The sequence below is a fragment of the Rhinatrema bivittatum genome, chromosome 4, assembly GCF_901001135.1.
Source record: "Rhinatrema bivittatum chromosome 4, aRhiBiv1.1, whole genome shotgun sequence".
In the NCBI taxonomy this organism is placed as follows: domain Eukaryota; kingdom Metazoa; phylum Chordata; class Amphibia; order Gymnophiona; family Rhinatrematidae; genus Rhinatrema; species Rhinatrema bivittatum.
This window is the reverse complement of record NC_042618.1, coordinates 412,026,398-412,050,786: the sequence shown is the minus strand read 5'-3', so window position 1 is coordinate 412,050,786 and position 24,389 is coordinate 412,026,398. Positions and strand designations below refer to the sequence as shown.

Here is a 24,389-nt window from a genome sequence, read left to right as displayed (position 1 = left end):
AGTGTTGGAGCAGCCCTTCAGGGTTATATGCATAAATCTTCTACATGTGGAATCAGATAAGTGCTCACACGGTAGTTGTTTGGCACCTAGTGGTAGCACTTTCTAAGATTCTCAGCAACCGATGATTATTCAAGCCCAGTAGCCATACGAGCTTGCATATATAAGCCACTCAGCTTACTGTGGCCATGTATGATGGTTGCTAGAGAACACATATAGAGTTCTCTTTAGCCAAATCTTTGTTTGTTGCTTGTTGTGGACTTTTGGCTTTTATAAGAGTATTCCAATTCTATTGTCCGGTTTTTTTATACCGGCATTCATGAACTCGTTCACATCATGTCGGTTTACAGAAAACAGGGGTGCGAATAATACAACCAAAAAACATAAATAACGTGATGAAGAGAAGCAGTTACAATTAACAAGGGCTAATGAACTGGGAATGTAAGAAATAGAAAGAGATAGAGGAGGTTAATTATATACAAATGTACAATATAAATATGGCAATATAAATATAAATGTACAATATAAATATGGCAATATAAAGTTGGGCCACAGTGTCCCTCACCCTATCTATGAAGAGATTCTCCCCAGTACACAGCACATTGGCGAGTTGTTCCTGTACCTCTGGTCAGAGATCCGAGGCCCGCAGCCATGCCATTCTTTGGGCGCAGATTCCCACTGCAGAGACTCTCAATGCCATCTCAAGAACATCGTAGGTCACTCAGACCTCGTGTTTTCCACACACCAGGCCCTTATGCACCAGTGACATGAGGGTGTCCTGCTGCTGTTGAGGAAGCTGCTTAGGCCTGCACCTGCTTCCAGATGTCCCACGAGTACTGGCTCATGTAGAGCTGGTAAGCAGCTATGTGGGCAATGAGCATGACAACCTTGAAATACCTTCCTCCCAAGAGCATCCATCGCTCTCTGGTCCTTGGGGGTGCCGAGAAGTGAGTCAGAGAGTGCTTGGCCCTCTTGAGGGCAGATTTGACCACCACCGACTGGGGAGGCAGCTGACACTTATCGAATCTAAGTCTTCTAGATAAAGTAGACCCCCATCCCCCTTCTTATTAATGGGAGGCACTGTGAGGGGCTGATCCCATATACTCAGCAGCAGCTCCTTAAGGATCTTTTGTACCGGGACCACCACAATCTCCTTAGGAGGTTCCACGAACTGGAGGATCTCAAACATTTTGTGCCTAGCATCCTCCTCCATTATTAACTGAAATGGGATGGCTTCTGCCATCACCCTCACAAAACATGTAAAGGTCAAGTCCCCTGGCGGAGACTTCTTTTGCTCCTCTGGAGGAGTAGGGTCTGATGAGAGACAGAGCCCTCGGAGGACTCCGAAGCATCATCCCACCAGAGGTCATAGGGTTCCTCATCCTCACTGTAGGCTACAGGGGATGGGGCCCTAGATTCTCTGCCTTCGTCCAGAGGTCCAGGCACCGGTAACATTGAATGGGGTACAGCAGGCCTCGGCATCTCTTGCCAGCCTATGTGGAGCTTTCTCCTCGGAGGAACCAATGTCACCATATTGGTAGGGGGAGATTTCAGTGGCCCACCAGGTACCATTACCATCCAGGGAACCAACACCAGCTGGGTCGGTAATACATCGATGAGCACGGTGAGCTTCTCCAGCAGTGGTACAAAGATGGGTGGCACCTGGTCCAGCGCCATTAGTGCCACAGGACCAAAGCCCTGCAGCACCTGCTCTACCACCAGCTGGACTCACTGCTCCAGCTCCTCCTCAAATGTTGCTGATGCCAACACAGACTGTGAGGAAGGAAGGGTGGCCAAATCTTCTTCGGACCAGTGAGGCAGATCAGTAGAGACAATTGCAGACCCCTGGCACTGCTGGAGAACTGTCTCTCCTCGCCACAGGATCGCTTTGGGGGCATCGCAGCATGAGCCGGTGCACCCTCATTCCCGGCACTGTGCATCGATAGGGACCGGTGCCGATGCTTCTTCTGTTTCCCTCGACACTCTGCCTGGTCCTTCCCCGGTGCTGAGGCTGATAACAAGGAACCAGATGTCCTACACTTGGAGGACATCGATGGTGGTCTGTCTCCTGCACCCCTATCTGTTGATGGCACTGACAGCCCTGGAGATGTCAATGGCACGGTGTCATTGGTGCAGCTCCCAGGATCAACAATGCCAATGCCGCCAATGCCTTTGACTTCGTCAACCCAAAGAGCTACTCCATCTTGTCGAGTCGAAGTAGACATCCCTTCAGGGGTCATTTGGGTGCATAAGCGACAACCCTGGACGTCATATGATGCTCCCAGGCAGAAGATCTCTCATATGGATCAGTGATGGACATGGTCCTCTGGCACAAAGGACATCGCCTAAAACCAGATGTGGCCATGTCAGGACGAAACAAAAGGGCGTAAACCAAAATGATGGCAGCGGGTAGCGATGGCCTGTGGGGAATCGGCTGCGAAAGTAAATTTACCAGAATCGCTGAAAACCTTGTCTAGTAACACTATGGGGAGTGATGGAACCACGAGAGAAAAACCGTGAAAAGCACAAGAAAAAGGAAGTTTTCCACAAGGCCAAAAACAGCCAAAACTGAGCCCACTCACACCACGAGGCTTACGCTCTGAATAAAGAGTGGGACTGGAGAGGGACGCATGGTATAGGGCATGCTGGGCATACTCGATATGCCTAGTCAAAGTTCTAGAAACTATGACATAAGTTTTCCGCATCGGGGCTCCATCTGATAGTATCACCCATGTGTGAGGACTACCATCCTGCCTGTCCTCAGAGAAATCTACCAGCATCACAGCCATGAAGCACTGTAGAAGCCGGGAACTGACAACTCATGAAGCAGCAGCAAGTACAGGCATGGCCTAGGACGACTGCTTCAGGCTTCACCTGTGAAAGGTTTCCACATAACACACCGAAAAGAAAACCTACAAAATAATAGAAGAAAACACAGAGGCTGGTATGGTGTCTGCATTCAGCAAGATCCTACCCCCCAAAAAAAAAGAGAGTTTTAGAATGTTAGAGAGAAAAGCAGAAGATAAAGCAGAGACCTAGGAAGAGAACACAAACCCTAAAATGAAATGTTTTATATACTGATCATAATCTTTAATTGTACACAACCCAAGGTCACCAACTTCAAGCAGGTCTTAACTATGTTGCCTCAGTAGTTTAGTTTTCAGAAACAGGTCTCGAGCTAAATTGTACAGACACACAGATACGGTGTCCAGTAAAAATGAAGGGCAGCAATGGGCAGTCTGCACTACCAAGCTTCCCAATGCATTGCTTTCCAATGTAATTGTGCTGACTGTCTTTACGTTTCCCTTCTTTTCCCACCATCGGTACCACTAATTTTTTTTTTTTTTTTTTTTAAGATTTCCTTCAATTGCCTAGGCCTTTAGACTATGCCTGAACCTCCTTTTCTTGGAGGCACAACCTGAGTGCACTGTTTGCTCAAAATGTCACAGTCTGCTTTACCTTGAGCTTGGATGGCTGGAACGCATGATGTGTCCCCTTCCAGAGAGCACGTAGAAGCACAGCAAATCCTATGGCTAGGCGACCTCCAGTCCCTAGGGGGTTGCTACAGTTGATTTCTGATTCAAAGGAGCGATCTGCAGCAACAGCAACATGAACAAAAATCAGAAAACAGAGGGGAATGTCAGCACACCAAAAATAAAATGTGAAAAGACAGCCAAAAAGAATAGTTGGGTCAAGCTGTCACCTTTATTAAGGTTATAAAAACTTTAAGATGCAAGCATTATGAATGCCCATTGTCTTTCCTTAGAGAATGCCATTTGTATCCTGAAAGTCTTCATCCCAAAACATTCTGTAGCTGTAACAAAGACAGTATCTCGACCCAAATACATTGTTGGTTTCCTATTATTTTTTTTTAAAGTCTCTGAGAATTTCCAATTAAAAAAAAACCAAAACAAAACCTAAACACTTAATAGCAGAACTAGAATGAGAGAAGAAAGGGAAGCAATTTACCATGAAAATAGTCCCGCAGTTCCCGTGTGTTCGACAACGACTGGATGACGCTATTCATGAAGCAGGTGTTGCCCAAATTAACTAGCCCAGTAAAGCCGGGAACACAGACTTTCTTCTCTTCTTCCTCCTCTACATTCTCACTGCTTACTAGACTGTGTGTCATGGGTGGTACCATGCATGTTGGCTTAGGCTGAACAGAAAACAGGATACAAAACATGAGCAACACACTCTCCGCAGGACTCTTCTATATGTAGGGCTGTAGCAGCTGCAAGTGCTCGCAACCAACACAATACCTCATCTATCCAAGAGTCTGAAACTTGTATTCACAAACCCATCAATGTATCATCCTAACATATTCAAGCTCCTACCAGCAAAATGGATGAATGACACAATCATCGTGCATTTTGAACCAGACATACTAAACATTCTTCCTCAGATACAAAATGGAAAAATCTCTTTACTACATTTGGCTCTCTCTTTCATTCTCTATGACAGAAAATCAAGAAAATGCTGACGTGCACCTTTCCTTATAACTATGTCACAGCTTCTAGTTTTTCTCTGTATTTGTTTGTGTGCATATGTTTGTATGTATGTGCCCATGTATCCAAAGAAACATGCTCACCAAGGCTACAAGTGGTTCCTGCTTTACAGAAATGTGCTCAGCTGTTGTTCTGGAGGCCACACCATCCAGACTATCCTCAGCTCGGGGTTTCTCTTTTTCCCCTGCTCTAGCCTCCTCCTTACTGGACAGCGGATGCTGGTTACTTGCAGGCTGGGTTTTATCCAAAGGGGTTGGCCCGGCAGGCAAGGCAACCTTCGCACCACCCACTGCACCTTAAAAAGGGGGAAAGGTGGGCCTGTGGTTAGCAGCATATTGTTTATAAATGCACATCAAAGCTGCATCATCCAGTTTCCTCAATAGTAGAGTATTCTCCCATTTCCATAATGGAAACTGATGCATTTACATTTTTCCTCCAAGTTATTATGAAATCAAACCATTACAGTAACCTCAGACATTTAATATGTCCTTCCCACCACAGTAGCAATTCAAAGAACCGCAAGGTTTTTCAAAATGGGCCCAAAATTGAAAGTTGACTGCTTAAGTAGCTTAATTGTAAAAAACAGCAAAAGTAGGGCAAAGAAAATTTGTCCAAATTCTTGTTTACACGCTCCCCCGTGTAACTTATGTTTGAACTTGAATTTCTGATGATACATCTGAGAGATCATATAAATATTTATGATGAATAAATATAAGAATTTGGACAACAAGGAGAGGAAGTGACATCACCTCGAGAAATGACTGCTTGACGAGGCAGCTGCAGACCTGATTTTCTTGCATCCCCTGTACATCCACGTCTGGCATGGCTGTCTTCGGGTTGTCCTTGAGAGCAAAGATCTACTGCACGATTCTCATGTCGACTCTGCGGAGGAAAACCGATTTGAAACAGTTTTCCTAGCCTGGCATGTCAGTGAGCAGGTCGGAGGGCCCAGGCCATGCGGGACTTCCTGCTAGTCCAGAGGTAGGAACAGAAAATGGAGTGGCTCCGGAGGAGACCCCTTTGTGACTTGAATTCTGGCAATGGTTTCAAGAATTGCAGGGAGATAGGATTGTGATCAAGAAGGAAATTGTGGGCTCCATTGCTGAACTTAAAAACGATTTGCTGGAGCTGGGGCGGGGTGTGGAGGAGGCCGAAACTCGGCTGGATGATCATGCCATAGAACTGACACAGCTCAGCGAGATGCATAATAAATATCAAGCCTCACAGGAAGATCTGCAGGATCACTTAGAAGATTTGGAGAATCATATGAGAAGAGCAAACCTCCGTTTCAGGGGGGGTCCCTGAAAGTACTGAATACACAGATAGTTTCAAAGTTGTGGAAAGTATCTGTGAATCTTTTTGCTGAGGATGAGCAGGCTATGGAATCCCCGAAAGTGCAGTTGAAGAGGGCCCACAGGGTCTTGGGGGCACCTCGTGACTTATTTCCCAGGGACATTATAGCCTGCTTTCACGAGTTCCCAGTAGAGGAAAAAGTGTTTCTCACTGCTAGACAGCAAGGAGCCTTTACTTGGCATGGGCATTAGATTGAGATATTTCAGGACTTGTCTTCCATTACCATCTGCAACAGGAGGGCTTTTAAGGCCATCACTTCAGAGATCCGCTCACGGAATCTACGTTATCGCTGGCTGTTTCCATTCGCACTCAGCTTTAACATTGAAGGAGTTATATCCAGACTATGCACGGATGTGGAAGCATCAGATATCCTGAAAGCTGCTGGAGTAATCGTAGCAAGGGGAAAACCTGGTCCACGTGAGGTGAAGCAACTGCACGGAGGCTCTACGCCTTCGAGATGGCAGAGGGTGGCAACTGGAGGCAAGAGGCTGAAGAGGCAGTCAAATGGTTTTCCCTCTACAGCATCCTCCTCTCAAGACAACCCAGCTTTGAAGGACTCAGTTTTCTAGGACTTTCTGTATTGTTCAGAGGGTGTTATAGGATTGTGCTGCCAAGATAGTTTTAATGGTGGTGGTTTGTTATCTTCACATATTTAGGGGGATGCTATTCTTCAGCATGTTGCATAACGTGCTTATTTTTGGGGGTCGGGGGGGGGGGGAGAGATGTACTTGGGATATAGTTCTGGATGATGTCATTCCTTATGGAAGAGTTTGGCTACGGAGAGGGAAGGTGGCTAGTAAAGGCATGGTGTGGGGAGGCAAGAGGGGAGGGGGGGATAGAGGTGGGATATCCAGGGATCAATGAGGGAGGTTGCATCAATTACAACAGTGTGTATACAGAGATTAGAACTGATTTTTGTTTGGTCAACAAGGGTCTCAATATGGGCTATTAGGACTTTACCCGGGATTGGGATTTTATTATGGTACTTTGAATATTGTTTCCATTAACACTAAGGGGCTTAATTCTCTTGGAAAGAGGAGCCTATTCCTGCAGGAAATGGCTGAATTTCAAGCTTCCGTGGTCTTTTGTCAAGAGACTCATCTTCGGAGGCGTAACGAAGGGGTGCGCCAGCTCAGCAGTTCCCAGAGCAATATTTAGTCTCTGCCTCGGTGAGGCAAATACTGTGGAGTGGGGATATTGTTTTCTAAAAATCTAGTGGTTGATGTTAAGGCTACTTTGATAGATGAAGAATGGAGATTTATAGCAATTAAGTTGCTCTAATATGATACTTTGTTTACCTTACTGAACATGTATGACCCCAATTTGGAGCAGGGCCCATTTTTGACTAAACTTTCCAAACTAATGGAGAGCTGGGCCAAGGGTCATTTAGTTATTGGAGGAGACTTTAATCTTACACGTTATCCCCTATCTGGATAACTCCAGGAGGGTGGCTATGGGTTTGAGGGTGTCTCGGCTGGCACTGAAACGTTTATTGCTGGATAGAGGGCTAGTGGATATTTGGCTTTTAAACCATCCAACTTCTCACAATTACATGTTTTTTTTCTAAAGCCATCAATCTTATTCCAGACTGGATTTTTTTTTATTGATAAATCTTTGGTTGGCGGGATAGCAGGGGCTGAGATGGGCAATATTACTTGGTCGGATCATGCCCTCATATGGTTTTATTTACGCTTATCCATTGCTCAAATGGGCAAGAAGTTCTGGCAGCTGAATGACAGCTTGCTGCATGATGTGGGATATGTGACAATTACAGAAAGAGATCTGGGAATATCTTGTAGAAAATGATATAGATGACTGCTCTCCTGTCACCTTATGGGAGTATATGAAGGTTGTAGTCAGAGGTAAACTGATAACAAGAGCCTCATTTGTTAAGAAGGAAAAAGAAAGTGCCCACCTGACCCTTATACAAATAATTGCAAAGTGGGAACTCTCACATAAGAGGACTCCTGACCCAATTGTATGTGAGAAATTGGAGCGAGCGAGACAAGATTTATGAGCCCTGGATCTCACTCTGTATGCTCACCATCTGGAGCTGTCAAAACAGACCTTTTTTGAATATGGGAATAAATCTGGGAGGCTCTTAGATAGGCAGTTGAAGGAGAGGGCCATGCAGAATCATATTACAAAAATTAAGGATATTGATTTGAAGTACCTATACAACTCTCAGGGTATAGGGAGTCGCTTTACTAGCTTTTATGAGGCTCTGTATCCAATGAGGGAGAAACAATGGATGAAGAGATAACCCGGTATTTTAGGAATATTGTTCTGCCGGTTCTTCCACCGGAATGCAGAGATTTACTTAATGAGATTATTAGAGCAGAAGAGTTGGTGCAAGTTATCAAAGAAATGAAGCTGGGCAAATCGCCTGGTCTTGACGGCTACACAGCCAAATTCTATAAAACTTTCTAACCTTTTGTAGTTACTCCACTGGTAGACCTGTTTAATTCTCTTCTTGGGGAGGGGACCTTCTTATCTCATGCTAATGTAGCAGGCATTATAATCTTGGACAAGGCGGGTTGTGAGGCCACGTTGTGTGGCTCATATTGCCCGATATCGCTTATATATATAGATCTTAAGATTCTGGCAAAACTGCTGGCCAATAGACTGGGTTTGGTAGCTCCAATTTTGATGCATGAGGATCAGTCAGGATTTGTCCTTGGCAGGCTTGCCTCAAACAATGTGCAAAGGGTGCTTACTTTGATGCAGGGGGCGAAGCATTCTTCTAGCCAGCAGTGGATGCCGAAAAGGCATTTGATCGGGTCAATTGCTCATAAATGTTCAGGGTTTTAGAGAAATTTCAGTTAGGATCCAATTTTATAACAAGGGTACAGAAATTGTATTTTCATCCTCAGGCTTGTATTAAGATTAATGGAGATTATACTGATACCTTTGAGGTTAGAAGGGGAACGAGACAAGGATGCCCATTATCCCCATTGTTATTTACCCTGTCTTTGGAAGCCTTTGCTGCTAGGATTCAGGGAGAAGACAAGATCAAAGGTATTTCACTAGGGACCTCCAGTTATAAGATGACACTTTTTGCTGATGATGTTTTATGTTAGAATCACCTAAGAATCTCTCCATTTTTTTTGCTGGGGGAAATGCGTAGTTTTGGCTTGGTATCTGGATTCAAGGTGAATGAGGATAAGTCTGAGATCTTGAATATATTCAGCCACTGCTGGGTGTATTCAACATCTGAAAGATTCATTTCCTTTTAGGGTTACCAAAGAATAAATGAAATATCTGGGGGTGAAAATTGGCCCTGAGGGAGATAGTCTTTTACATTTGAATTATGATTCTTTATTCCAAAATATAGTTCGTGACCTAGACAAGTGGGATAGACTGGACCTTTCCTAGTTGGGCAGGATCTCCTCAGTGAAAATTAACGTCCTTCCTAGATTTTATTTCTTTCAGACTCTTCCTGTTCAAATCCCAGATAAATTTTTAAGGCTGTGGCAGAAAAAGTTATTCAGATTTATTTGGAAACATAGACCTCCAAGGGTAACATGAGGAACCTTTTATTTAAACAAGCTGAGGGGTGGCCTAGGGGTACCTAATTTGGGGTGATATTATGCGGCCCCCCAGTTGTGAGCCATTCTGGACTGGCACAAGACTCAGGAGGATCCCAACCTGAGTGGACATAAAGGAGAGCTGGACAGAGAAGTTGTCCCTTGTTATGCAAGTGTGAATGGGAAAAGCAACAAGGGTGCAGGATCTTTCTCCTTTTTTGAGAACTACTTTTCACATCTGGAAAAAGTGGAGACTAGCTTTGGTGGAGGAGTGGAATTATTACTACCATTCTTTGTTTCGAAAGGAATTTCCTCCAGGCTTAGATTCTGCTCTGTGCTCTAGCTGGGCATCGGTTGGATTAACCCGCCTGGAACAAGTATGGGGAGGTCAATGGGTACTTCCTATTCAAGTAGTTCAGGACACTTACTCTGTATCTCACTGAGATATGTTTGCTCTAGTTCAATTATTGCATTTTGTCAATCAGAAGGGGATAATTTCCAACCTGGAGAAGGGTAAGACCCTCTTCGAGGGATTTTGTGATCAAGCTGATACTCTTCGTAGGTCTATTTCCAAAATGTATAATATTCTGAACGCAGATTTAAAGACTAAATCTTCTCATATCAGGGCTTGGGAACAAGATCTGAGGGACCCTTGGAAGTGGCGGAATGGGATTAGTGTTTTCTAGCTGTGAAAAGAATTTCCGTTTCCATGGGTGTTATGGAGATTGGTTACAAGGTACTATACAGGTGGTATTTAACACCGGCTAAACTTCATAAGATATTTCCTGCCTTTTCTGAAGAGTGCTGGAGAGGATGTGAGGATATGTTCAAGGGCTGTGGGTAGAAACACTTTCATTTTTTAGGATTCTTAATGGGCAGACAGTAGTTCTGGATCCCAAATTGTTCCCATTAGGTATTTTGAATCAGTCATTTTCTGACATAAAGTACAGATTCTTAATGCAAACCCTGCTTGCAGTAAAGGGAGAAATAGCATGTAAATGGTGTTCTCCTGAGGTCCCAGCCATGGCTCCCATCCAGGCAAGGCTCAAGAGAGTATCATATGGGGCACTTGAAAGCGATATGGAATGGATTGCTACCACGTTTTAATGGTGTTTGACAACCCTATGTCGATTGGTCATCAGTAAGTGGGAATGCTGGGGTTTAAGCATGATCCTCTGGCCTGGGCCCCTACATAACATGATATGAGATCTTGTGTTAGCTAAAGTTTTCTTTTTGATTTTTCTCTGTATTGTTGTATACAACAGTACGTATATGTGAGCTTGGTATTACTCCTGAAATGGGACTGAGTGTTGGAGGGGGAAGAGTGGGGTTAAGAATAAGGGGATACTGATTCTTTATGTATGAAAATGCGATTGATATACTCTGGTTCAGTGTTTTCTCTGAGAGTTCCTTTGCCTGTTTTATTCACTGATTTTCAATTAAAAAAAAAAGAGTTTGGACAAGAAGTTTTCTTTGCCCTACTTTTTATTTATTTATTTATTTTTTTTACAATAATTTAAGTTGTGCTTGCACTTTTATTATTGCTTTGCTGTTTTTGGTGTTACTTAGCCAGATATGACTAATCCGGCTAAGCTACAATGTATATTCAGCAGCACTGCAAAGCCACTGAATATATGCGCATATGTGCTCACTTTGCCAGATAAGTCTACTCAGTTAAGTTTAGACCTGCTCTATGGGGCATCTAAACTTAGAAGTAAACTTATGCGGCTACCTCCGAATATCAGTAGTTAACCGTATTAATTATACAGCTAACTTGCTCTGCCCCGATCCGCCCAGTATACACCTACCATTTTGTGTGTGTAACCTTTAGCTGTATAAGGGACTTATACAGCTAAATGGTGGCCGCTGAACATAGGTGCATATTCAGCAGCCATTTCTTAGCCGTGTATGTCCCATTTATCTGGCTAAATAGCACTTCATGCGTTTTGAATATCGGGCCCAACAAGTTTATTCTGGACAGCAGAGTGAGCTTTCTCTACCCAGTCCGTTAGCTGGAACCTGCTGAACTTTCCTTATTGCAGGTTCTAGTTAACATCGCTGGGAAACCTAACAGTGATGACTTCTCCATAACAGTATCCTCTCAGAGGTAGCACATGTCAAGATCTCTTCCTTAAACTACTGAGTATGCTTTGTACCGTCTTTCACCCAGAACTGAATCTCGATTAGGGTAAGGAGGAGAAGCCAGTGTGCAGACCTCGTGCGGCTGGAGCTTCCAAGCCTCCCCATCTCTGGCTATGACGCTTTTTCAAGTGGATATCGATGCGAGAACCCGTGAAACTGTACGAGCACCGGTCCGGCTCAATAAGATTCCTGCAGGCAACGACAGCAAAGAAACACACTGATGATTTCCCTAGGTCAGCGTGAGAATGGACAGGGACTGGTTTTCTTTCAGTATGGCAATGGCACCCTGATTTAAATCAGACAATATAGGCCCCTGCCCCAAACCTTGTGCAGTGTCTAGTTCTGATGGAACAAAGAACCAATTTTCTTTTAAAAGCGAAAACAGATCTCAAAAGGCTGGCAAAAGATAAGATCGGCAAAGCTTTCACATGTCAAAAACCATTTGTACAGCTGCACAATGCAGTCGTGTTGTGTAAATGCAACCAGGAAGATATTTTTTCCTTTACACTAAATCTGACCTGAAGGCAGGATAAATCTTGAAGACTAGTTACAGATGTATTAAGTTAGTCCAATGAAAAGGTATTGCCTATCACTTGTTTGCTGACCTTTAATTCTACATGGCCAAGTGGACTACCACAGCAACCATGAGGTCCATATTCAGCTGCTGTGCAGCTCAGCTAGTTAGCCAGATAAACGTATCTGGCTAATTTAGCCAGATAAACGTATCTGGCTAATTTAGCCCATATATTCAGTGGTACCACCATGCCACTGAATATAATCGGCTACTTAAAGTTAGCCGGATAAATTTATCCGACTAACTTTAGGACAGGTCTACGGTCAGACCAGAGTGACCAGATAAGTTATCCAGCTAACTCTGAATATTGCAGTTAGCCAGATAACTTATTTAACAAATCCGGCTAGAATTTAGCAGGAAAAATGCCCAAAACTTCTGAGTTCTCAGGCTAAATGCTTTTGAATATGGCTCTCCACAATTCTTTGCTCACATTAAATTTGAAAGCTGTACCCCAAACCACTGGTTCAATTGTTTTAAAGTTTACTTTAGGCTTCCTTTTAAGAGCTCCTGCAAGCTCCATCTTTTTCAGAATGCAGCCATTAGAATTCCACACTAGATTGTTGCAATGAAGTCCCCATCTCTGTCTTCCTCAGAGTTTTCTTTATAATTAGACCACTCCTCAACATTCACTTAGCTCATCACCTTTCAAGCTCAAAACACATCAACTTTTGTGGTATCCGATTTCTGGTATTTTAAGCTTCCTATTATTTGATTGAGGCGTTCTGTTTTTCATTTTGATAATTTGGGATTTCTAAGTATATTCAGATTCCTTATGTCATCTGGACAAGAAGGTAATGGAAGAAAATGCACATTTGGCTTGAGGTGCAACAATGGCAAGTATACCAAATGATGTGACGGGAGGGAGTTGAAAAGCCAGTGAGAAGAGGATTTATACCTGAGTTTCACCTGCCACCTGAACACAGTGTTTGGCCCACAGTCTGGATGAAGTCGCAAGAATTTTACATCACTGCAAAAATGAGAAAGCCATCATTTTACAAGTTTGAACAAAGATGAACAGGCAGGACACTTTCAAACACCTCTTCCCCACATGCGTAAAGGATAGCCTGGCACTGAGCCCATGCATCAATTTTTTCCCCCATCACTGCCCTTTGACATACATTTTTACCTTTTCGGTTATATTTTACCTGGTCTGGAATACCAGTGTGAAATCCTGTTCTCTGAAGAGCACCCTGGACATGGGCTTGCATATTTCTTTCACATACACATGTACCACCACCGCATCCGTCCCTTTTTCATAAAAGTCATTTTTCACAAATGTCAGGCTGACAATGGGCTCGGGATCTAGAGAGAAAGTAGTCAAGGGTTAAAATGGAAAATTACGTTTCTTTAATATCCCAAGGAGAGGAAAAAATGGTTCAGACTCCAAGAGCAAAACTGGCCACCACATCCCTAAGCAGCAAGAAAGGCTGTCTACCAGTCTGAGAGGAAACACACTTCAGTTGTTCATCTATACATGACCAGGTTATATTCTCTATTCAGATAAACAGAGAAGTCTCCCCTTAAAGCAGCACTGCAACCTAATTTACCCAAAAGACAGCTAGCTTCAAATGAGCCCAGAAAGTGTAGTTGGAATATAGCCTGCGGCACTATTTTTCTGTAAACTTGAAGATCAGTATGCACCGAAGTGTTCACTCAAAGCAGCCTCTCTGGGACCATGCACCACTGGAATTCCTCCTGCCAAAGGCTCAACAGGGGTTCACAAGTCACCATGAAAAAATTAGCAAAAAATAATAATAATAATGATCATACTTAAAGCAGTGGACAAAGAGTTTCCAGCACCTGAACATCACAGTAGACTATTACCTTCAGCTGTTTCTTCCAGCGAAACATCTTCCTTTGACTGATCGCCCTTTTCTTTATCCTCCCTCAGTCTGGGAAAACTGTCCGGGGAAGGTATTCTTGGGGCAACTTCCATGGCATGATCTCTCACCTCGGCACGCTTCTCCTCTGAAGCTAGGTGCTGCTGACCTTCGGTAACCTTTTCCACTACTTTTGGTTCACACTGTTCTGAGCTCTTGGTCTTTGGCTCTCCCAATAAACTAAGTGTCTGAAGGTCCTTCTCATGCAAATGTGGAGAAGAAACAGGATGGGGGATGCACATCTCGGAGGTGAATGACAGACCCTGCTTTTCAAGTGTTATTTTCTCCTTTTCTGTATCTTCAGCCTTTTAGTAAGAGAAATAAACACTTGTTTTCAAAGCTACTGATGGGAAAAGTTCTTACAAGAAAAATATTGCAACAAGAGTTTTAACAGACCCTTTCAACTCTGTTTCTAGTTAACTCCAGTTCACCTTCAATTGAAGGCTATGCACATTTAAAATCTCTGTTAGGAATATTTACCTCTGACTATCAGACAGTACATAGAATGGCAGCTGTTTACTGTAAACAGCCTTTTTTGTATACTTTATTTTGGCATCTTACATTAATGAATTCACAAAATATAGAGATGGTGCAGAGCTACATGGTAGATGTGATGCAAAGCTGCAAAGGTTACATGTCTGTTAAATATACAATTTACCCATCAAAAGTGATGAAACTAATCTCCAAAAATAAGAAAGTGAAAGATTGTTTTTCTTCAAAACTTTGGATTGCTTTATTATTTTGACTTCCAAAAAAATGAGAATACTTCCAAACAAAGCTGCATGAATCTTTTAAGTTAAAAAAAATAAAATATATTTTTAAAAATAAAGTCTACTGGAAGCCTTCGTCCCAGCTTGCCATATATTACCCTGTTCACTGGAGACTCATTCCGGAGTGGTGAGGCATTAAACAAAACATTTGCCTTTGTAATTAAGCAATTCTGGGTTCCCTAAGCCTTTTCAATGAAAAGCAAGAGAGGAGCCAAGTTGGGAAGAAAGAACTTTTAGTAATGGAATACATCATTTCTCTGGCTTCACACTCCTTTCAAAAACAAAAGATATAGCTAGATTGCTCACAACCTGCTGGTTTCTTGGTTCTATTTATTTTGGGGTCTTTTTCCTTTCTCCCTTCTTTTATTTGTTCAAACCTATTTTACTCCACATATTACTTTAATGCTGCCTTATTGCAGGGCATCTTCTTTTCAAACTCCCCTTCCCTAAATGCACTATTCAGGTGGTGTATATTACATCCATTCTATGTATTAGTAAAACGTCTACATAGGATCTGATGAAGATGAGCACAGCAGCACCCATATCCGTAATGGTTGGAATGGGTAAGTAGTAACAGATTTAAATACATTAGGCGACAACGTATAAGAGGCATCCTTAATGATTTTAACTGCCTCCTACTACTAGCCTACTGAGTTATCTAAAAACATGATCTGTTTTTCACTGCCAATTGTATATGTAAACTCTCCTTTAAGCACACCCAGAATCTCTACCACCCTTAACATGCACAACCACTTGCTCTCACCTCTTCGCTGTTAGCAGCCTGTGGGTCAATGAGTGCTGCAGCCACTTTCTGAGCAGTGGGCTCAGCCCCATGTGGCACCCTGGCATTCTGATGGATAGTCACTTTCCCACAGTGAAACAAAGTGGATTCCTCAAAGTTGTTTAGTTTCAGGCTTCTGGCAGCAGGCCTGGAGCTTGGCTCTTTTTCTGGCACAGCAGCTCTGAGAGGTATTGCACAGTTAGCACTCGGGTCCATCTGGCCACCTAGGTCCGATGAAGTCATTTCTGGCGTGGCAGTTTTGACAATTGTACCTGCCATGGCAGCACGCCTTTCCTGTGCACGTTTAACATTTCGGGGTTCCTGTTTACTCCTTTTGGGCTCGGTAGACTCCGGAGAAGGAGTGGGGGACTGTGGTTGTTCAGGTAGAATTAACTGAGAAAGTGGCTTCTTCTCATTCTCCTTATGCATGGCCACCTTTCCCTGCTCTCGCATTCCATCCTTCTTTTTCTGCAAACCAAAACAAAAGGCATTAAGAACAGCTCATGACAAAAACGTCTGCATCTGGAGCTTACAGTAATCAATTGCTTAGTTTAACATCAGATGGTTTCCATTTATTTATAAGAGAAAAGGAGGTTCATATAAAAAAAGGCTGATCACAAAATAAAAAAAAAGGTAAATACCACTTAAGCTATGAGAGATATGATAGCTTGTTACCTAAAAAAAAAAGGTTTTTAAATGTATGTTTTTGGGAGGAGTGGAGAAATGGGTGGTAGAAGAGCATTAGTGCAGTAGAAAGAACCTGAAGTTGGATGAATTGGGTTAACATTTTTCAGCTGTGTTATTCAAGGCAGAGGAGGAATCAACCACTCAAAACACTTGAGAACGTAGGAGGAAAGGGAATGTTATTTACTGGGACAAGGAAGGATACTGTTGAAAGGGGAAGCCGTTCCATGCACAGAGTCTGGGAGGCCTTACCAGAAGCCCTGGCCATTTGTGCAAGGGGATCTTCTTATGCAGGACAAGTTGCAGAATGTTCCCTTTCTCTTTGTACTGGATTTTGCTGCAGGAGCTCTCAATTTCTTCATAGAAGTTACAGCTCCACTGACGTCCATCTGCAGGGAACACACATCAGAGATAGTCATAGGTCAACATGAGTAGCAGGCCAGGATCAGAACTGTAACATCATGTAAGATTTCAGTCTGTCTCAACCTGCAGGATGTTTACTTTAAAAGATAGGTGCAAACTTCCAAAAATAATAGGTATGATAACCAAATTCACAAATCATCCACTTAATTTATTTTTTAAAAAGATATTGACATCTAAAAATAAAATTAAAAAAAAAGGAAAATTGGTTCTTGCCTGTTAATTTTCGATCCTGGAATACCACAGATCAGTCCAGACAAGTGGGTTTTGCATCCCTACCAGCAGATGGAGGCAGAGAAAAAAAAAAAACAAAAACTTTGACACACTGCTACATAACCAAATGCACCATCTGCAGTCTTCAGTATTGAAACTGTACCCAAGCCAACATGGATACCCAAGCAACACTAAAGAACTCCCCCTTCCAAGGCAAGCAGGTACCGGTTGGACTTCCTGATCTTGAGCCATTACATCCAAACAAGGAACTGAAAACCTTCAACCAAACAAGGAGAAAGATATCTGTACTATTTACAATCAGATACCTTCCAGTCGTTCATAACTATGGGGATGAGCTTCTGCACAGATATGTGGTATTCCAGGAACAAAAATTATCAGGTAAGAACCAATTTTCCTTTCCTGATCATACCCCAGATTAGTCCAGACAATGGGATGTACCCAAGCCCATCTACACTAGGCAGGAATCCGAAAGACCAGTATGCAACACACTTTCCCCAAAGGAAGCATCCTCTTGGGTTCTCACATCCAATCTGCAATACTTGGTCTTCACTTTACAGTTTTACCATGTCGCTGCCAGACAGATCTGTGGAGAAACCAACTGACATTCTGCCCTGGATGCTGCCTGTACCCTGGTAGAGTGGGCACGCAACCCTTCCGGAACCGTGCACAAGATTGCCTCCTTCAGCCAAACGTTACACTGATGCCTTAGAGGCCTTAAGACCTGCTAAACAAGACAAACAGGTGATCCCATCGCCAAAACCCATTAGTGATCTTAAGATAACGCAACAGAGTCCGACGAATATCCAATAAATGTAGCTCCCTCGCATGTGGCACCTCTGCCATCAAATGACGAAACACGGGAAGCTCCACCACCTGGTTAACATGAAAGGAGGAAACCACCTTCGGCAAAAAGGAGGGAACCATATGCAATGATACTCCATCATCTGAAATACGCAGGAAAGGATCCCTGCACGACAGTGCTTGCAGTTCCGAGACACGCCACCAAGAATACTATCTTCAGAGTCAAGTCCTTCAGAGAGGTATGTCTCAAAGGCTCAAAAGAAGGACCACACATAACCCTTACAACCAAATTAAGGTTCCAAGGCAGACACATCTGACGGAACAGAGGACATAAATGTTTCACCCCTTTAGAAAACGAACCACGTCCGGATGCGCCACAAGCAATCTCCCCTGAATCCTCTCTCGAAGGTACTCCAAGGCTGCTACCTGTATCCAAAGTGAGTTGTAGGCTAGCCCTTCTGACAAACCTGCCTGCAGAAAGGCCAAAATCTGCGACATCTCCACACGCAAAAGGATCATGACCTTCCTCCACACACTACGACTCACTCAAATGCCTTCCAAAACTGGACATAAGCCAGGGAGGCAAAAGGCCTTCTTGGCCTGCAGCAAAGTAGCAATAGCCGCTCCTAGTACCCTTTTCAGGCACAATCGTCACCTCTCAAAAGCCAGGCCCACAAGACAGAAGCGATCTGCCTAATCTGAGAAAATGGGTCCCTGGCGCAGCAACCCTTGCAGATGTCCTAGTCTGATGGGTCCGTCCACTGCGAGATGCAACAGATCGGCGAAACATGGGCAATACGGCCACTCTGGAGCTACCAACACCACCCTTCTCAGATGACCCTTATGCATCTCAAACTCTCCCCACTAGAGGCCATGGAAGAAACACATACAGAAGAATGTCCGCTGGCCACGGGAGGACTAACGCATCGATCCCTTCCGAACCGACCTCTCTTCGCAGGCTGAAGAACGAGTCATCTTGGCACCGACTTGAGAAGCCAACAGATCCAACTGGGCCGTACCCCATCTGACTAACAAGATCCATGGCCTCCAGGAAAAACTCTCATTCCCCTGGATCTAAACGCTGCCTGCTGAGAAAATTTGCCTGCACATTGTCCACTCTGGCCACGTGTGACGCAGCTATCCCTGCCAGGTAATGCTTCGGCCAATCAAATAGTTCCTGGGTCTCCTGAGCCACCCCAGGACTCCTAGTCCCACTCTGACGGTTGATATACGCCACTGTCAACACATTGCTGGAGAAAACCCTCACTGTTCGATTCCGCACCTGCGGGAAAAACGCAAGCAGCACCCTGCGGACTGCTCTCACTTCCAGCCGATTGTCCAGGATGCTTCCCATACTGACCATCAGCCTTGAGCCGTTCGACCTTAGCAAACCACCCGCCAACCCCCAAGGCTGGCATCTGTGATAGTAATCCACCCAGTCTGGAATTTCCAGCTCCTCTCCTCTCTCCAGATTAGGACATGACAGTCACCAAGAGAGACTGGACCTGGCACACCCCTGGGGAGGCAAAGGAAGCTGAAACTTCTCCGAGAGTGGACTCCAACTGCTCAAAAGTGCCCTCTGCAAAGGCCACATGTGTGCAAATACCCACGGCACCAACTCTAGCATAGAAGCTATAGTCACCAGTACCTGCAAATAATCCCAGACCCTGGGCACTGCAAGCCGTAATAGCCGCCGCACCTCTGACTGGAGCTTGGTCACTCTTCTGATGTGAGAAAAACCTTGCTCATTCAAGTAGCGAACAAAGCCCCTAGGTATTCCAGCGACTGGAATGGGACCAGATTGCTCTTTGCCAGGTTCACGACCCAGCCCAGCAACTTAAGTCATGACTCGCTGCACCCAGCAATGACTCCAACTCTGCCCGAATGAGCCAATCATCCAAGTACAAGTGAACCAGAATACTTTCCCTCCTGAGCACCACGGCAATTACTACCATCACCTTTGTGAAAGTCTGTGGTGTTGTCACCAATCCAAAGGGCAGAGTCCAAATCTGATAATGTTCCCACAACACCATAAACCGCCGAAACCTCTGATGATCTGGGCATAGGGGAATGTGCAGGTAGACTTCTGTAAAGTTTAACAACGCTAGATACTTCCCTTTGCAAACAATCGCTGTGACCACTCGCAACGTTTCCATGTGAAAAATGTGGCACCTTTAGGGTCACAATGATCTTCTTAAGATCAAGGATGGGCCAGAATGTACCCTCCCTTCTTTGGAACTACGAAATAAACTGTGTACCTTCCGAGACCCTGCTCCTGTGGGGGAACCGCACAATTAAACTCTGGAATTTGTTGCCAGAGGATGTGGTTAGTGCAGTTAGTATAGCTGTGTTTAAAAAAGGATTGGATAAGTTCTTGGAGGAGAAGTCCATTACCTGCTATTAAGTTCACTTAGAGAATAGCCACTGCCATTAGCAATGGTAACATGGAATAGACTTAGTTTTTGGGTACTTGCCAGATTCTTATGCCTGGATTGGTCACTGTTGGAAACAGGATGCTGGGCTTGATGGACCCTTGGTCTGACCCAGTATGGCATTTTCTTATGTTCTTATGTTCTTACTATGGTGTCAAGACTTTGCAATCACTGCAATGTTTCTCGCACCACCTCCCGCCTGGCATGGGATGTGCAATGGAACACTACGTACACCTCTCTGACCGGACGTGAAAATTCTTAGGCACAGCAGTCTCTTATCACCTCCAGCACCCATTGGTCTGTGGTGATCTTGGTCGACTCCTCCTCCGAGCCTCAATCAAAGAGTGGACTGGCCTGGCCTCATTCAGAGGCCTTACCTGTTCGGCTCCTTGATCAGAACTATCCCAAGAAGGCCTACATGCTCCTCGAAAGGACTGCTGCCTTCCTGCTTGACTCTGGGAGGAAGAGGAAGCGCTCCTACTGGAACAAAATCTCCTCGCATTCCGAAAGCAAACACAAGGTGGAAATGTCTTCTAATCCTCTGGCAGCTTGTTCCCCTTCGACTCTCCCAAGTGCTTTATCAATTGCTCGAGATCTTCCCCAAATAGTAATTTTCCTTTAAAGGGAAGACTGCACAGTTGCAACTTTGACCACACATCAGCCGACCAATTATGCAGCCACAATAGTCTCCATGCTGCAACTGTAGAGACCATATTCCTGGCGGAAGTCCTGACTAGATTGCAAAGTGCATCCGCCACATAGGCCACCCCCACTTCTAGAAGGCTGCCTGCTTGGCCTTGGCCAAAGATCCAGACTCCTCCTCCTGCGCCCAACGCAGACACAGGCTCACTACATGAGGCTACTGCAGACTGCCACTCGGAGACTTAAAGCTGAGACTGCAAACATCCTCCTTCAACTGAATCTCCAATTTCTTATCCTTGACATCCTTCAAGGCTGCCGAACCCCTCACTGGAATGGTCGCCTATTTGGTCACCGCTGAAACCGAAGCGTCCAATTTCAGCATTATCAAAAGCTCCAGCTTCTCCTCATGCAAAAAGTATAATTTCGCCATTGCCCTACTGACCTTCAGCTCAGCTTCCAGAGAGAGTCCCTCTCCCAGGTCACCAGCTTCTTTAACTTCTTAGGAAGAGGAAAGTTTTTGGAGGTCCCCGACTGCCATCCAGAACCGGGACCACTCCCTCATAATCTGATTCTTCCTGCACGACCTTAATTCTCAGCTCATTCAAGACCTGAAGAATCAGCAGAACCAACTCTTCCTTTTGGAACAAACTGACCACCCTAGGATCATCCCTTTCAGATGCCTGCCTGCCACGTGCCATGTGAACTAGGAGCCCCTGATCATCCAGCAGATCACTGTTGGGTTAACCACCGGATCAGCTCCAAAAAAACTCCAAGGATTTCCTTCCTCATCAGAGTCCGAAGCAGTGTCCACATCCTCACGTGAACCACTTTCTAGGCCCAAGAAACGGAAGATTCTACTTCCCCACCCGACGGCCTCTCTTTGCTTCTCTTAGCCGAAAGTGGAAACTTCTGGAGCACCTGACCTTTACCTCCTACTCCTTACTTAGTTAAAAAAGCCTTGTGGAGGAGAAGGACAAAGTTTCTAACATCCCCGCTGACTGCCACTTCCACCGGTTCTCCCGTAGCGTCCTGGTCACCAGAAACTCCCTGCAACAGTGGGGAGATCCCTGGCCTCCTTAGAAGCTGCACGCTTGCAAGCACACAGGGACAAGTTGGCTGCTGTTTCCTTGAAATCCCACGAGGCCTGTGGCACAACCTCTGAAGAACGTGTGATCCACCAGGAAGAAGCCTCCGATGGTTTCCTCATCCCCGACAGCACAAGCGGTACACAGGACACCCACAGAGAGAAACGAGCCGCTCCCCCCGCAGGCCCGACATAACTTCCCGTGGTCAGTGGCCTGCACATGCAGTCGGCAAACACCCCTATGCGCAGCACTGGCAGACTTGGTTCACATACATTCGCTTTCCTGCCCCAAGAAAAAAAAAAAAAGCATACGCTCTCCCGCTCGCCCTCCTGCCTCGCCGCTCAGACACTGACACTTTCCTGGTTCCCGGCTGCAAAAATACACACTTTTATTTATTTATTTATTTTTAAATGAAAGCTACAACTCCCCAGAAACAAAGCAAAAATGTACTTCCCCGTGTCTGCTGACAGGCATCGCTGAGGGGACCACAGAAAAGCTGAGGGAACCAGAACTCCTGGCTTTCAGCCCTTTAGATGCTTTGGGTCAAGACCACCAGGGATAACCAACCCCTCACTCATCCAGCTCTACCTGAGGGTTGGCCCACAAAGGCACCTAACACCTCAGGGAGCTAATTCTCCTTCTCTCTTCTCTTTTTTTTTTTTTTTTTTTAAACTCCAGACTGCAGGTTTTGCACCTCTAACATCTGCTGGAGCCAGAGAAATACTGAGGACTGCAGGTGGAACTCTTGGTTAAGTAGCAGTGTCTCAAAGTTTGTTTTTCTCTGCCTCCATCCGCTGGTAGGGATGCAAAACCCACTTGTCTGGACTAATGTGGGGTGTGAGCAGGAGCTACAATTTAAATAAGCTTTACTCCCACAAGTTAACCTCAGCAGATGGGCAAGCACTAAGACTGCTGTTCAACATTAGGCCAGCAGAAGGACCTCGTGTTTTCTAATGACTTGATTTCTCAATGTTCCTACCTTCTCTCTGCTTCTACAATATGCAATTTCCTATTAGCTTTGCAGCTCCACACTTTTTCCACTCTTGCAGCCCCTCCCTTTTTTATATTTTCGAAGCTCTGGTACTTATGCTGTTCTGGTTGCTCCGAATACTTACCTTTCATCTTGTCCGCTTTCTAACTAGTTTTCAGGACTTCTTACATAAAAAACTCAATGTCCCTCTCACCCAGTTCTATCACAGCATTCTTTTCCCTCTCTTACAACTTTAGGGTGCATGGGGCAATTTCAATCATTAGGCTTTTGATGCAGTAATATTACTTAACTCAGTTTCAAGTGAGCTGCAATAACCTGTTTTTAACTTTTTCCTTTCGAAAAAAAAATAAAAATTTGCAACCTTTGTCTATAGATTCAAGCTTTTATTCTGTTTCTTGCCCCTTCCCCACAACACACACACAATTTTTTTCCATTTCAGTTGTCCTTCTTTTGGCTTATCCTTTATTATTTTATTCTTTGCCTTCCCTCCACTCCTTTATCACATTTCTAGTCGCTTTCCTCCCTTTTGTCCAAATCTGATATTTTCAGCTCTCCTTCCCCTGTTTCTCTTCTCTTGCTCCTCACATGGTTTAATGCACTGACTCAGTGCTTAATTAGATCAGTGAGAAATGCTCATGTTTGAGTGCCAGCACCAGGATATACTTTGAAAGGAACCCAATTATACACAGTTAGTGCACTGGACAAAGGTGTTAAATTAACCAGGCAAAGCACTGGTTAAAATAAAAAAAACAAACTTTCCATGACCGAAGGTATCAGAAAGTAATATATTAATCAGAAAGTCTAAATGGATTTATATATTTAGTTTACATCCTATTTGTCTATGCAAGAAATACTTTGAGTTAATAAACCTTTGAGGAAATACCTATGGAAGAAGAAACTGATGAAATCTTGGACCCAGGGAGGTTTAAATGCACCCAATTTAGTAGCAGATTTGCGCCCTTTTTTTTTTTTTTTTAAACCAGGTATGGATTACGGAATGTTTTCTAAGTGATCACAATAAAGCCTTCACAAGATTTCTCAATTATTAGATACACAGAGCAAACTACTTCCTTTTAATAAGTTACATCAATCTTTTGGTAAAGAGTAAAAAGATTTTTTTTGTGATCTTCAGACTAGACATTACATTCTATCATGGATTCCTGCCTTATTATGCCAACATGGGCTTTTATGAAGGACATTTTGATACAATATTAAAGCAGAAAAAAAGTTATATTTGATTTTGATTCTTTATTAAGGAAATGGAAGCAAGAGTTACAATTACAACTTACGGACAAGAAATGCTCTCAATGTTTTACAACTATGAATAGTACAACCAGTAATATATTAAGAGTAATATAACGTAAAATCTCATTAGAAACGTATATCTCAAAGGCAGGCATTTCTAATTAACTTAGCTTCATCTGATCCCCATGTTAAATGCTCAACAAAAACTAGTACCTTGGATCATACATTCTGGTCTTGCACAATATTCAAGCTATTTTGGAAAAAAATATTAAGATATCTTTCATGTTGTTGAAATTGATATACCTTGTTCTCCAGATGTTTTG

General features: G+C 44.0%; 1 protein-coding gene across 7 annotated transcripts in view; it reads right to left on the bottom strand.

Annotated features, from left to right (window-relative positions):
* USP19 (ubiquitin specific peptidase 19) overlaps positions 1–24,389 on the bottom strand; it is a 239,525-nt gene that overhangs the window by 162,959 nt on the left and 52,177 nt on the right. For 6 of the 7 annotated variants that reach the window (XM_029601228.1, XM_029601226.1, XM_029601232.1 and 3 more), the window contains 9 exons: positions 16,469–16,605; positions 15,515–16,000; positions 13,926–14,286; positions 13,247–13,403; positions 12,997–13,068; positions 11,601–11,716; positions 4,589–4,800; positions 3,967–4,156; positions 3,457–3,590 (listed from right to left, as the gene is read on the bottom strand). In XM_029601228.1, the coding sequence (XP_029457088.1) occupies positions 3,457–3,590; positions 3,967–4,156; positions 4,589–4,800; positions 11,601–11,716; positions 12,997–13,068; positions 13,247–13,403; positions 13,926–14,286; positions 15,515–16,000; positions 16,469–16,605 (1,865 nt within the window). The remainder of the gene's footprint in view (positions 1–3,456; positions 3,591–3,966; positions 4,157–4,588; positions 4,801–11,600; positions 11,717–12,996; positions 13,069–13,246; positions 13,404–13,925; positions 14,287–15,514; positions 16,001–16,468; positions 16,606–24,389) is intronic. The other variant, XM_029601227.1, reaches the window with a different exon arrangement.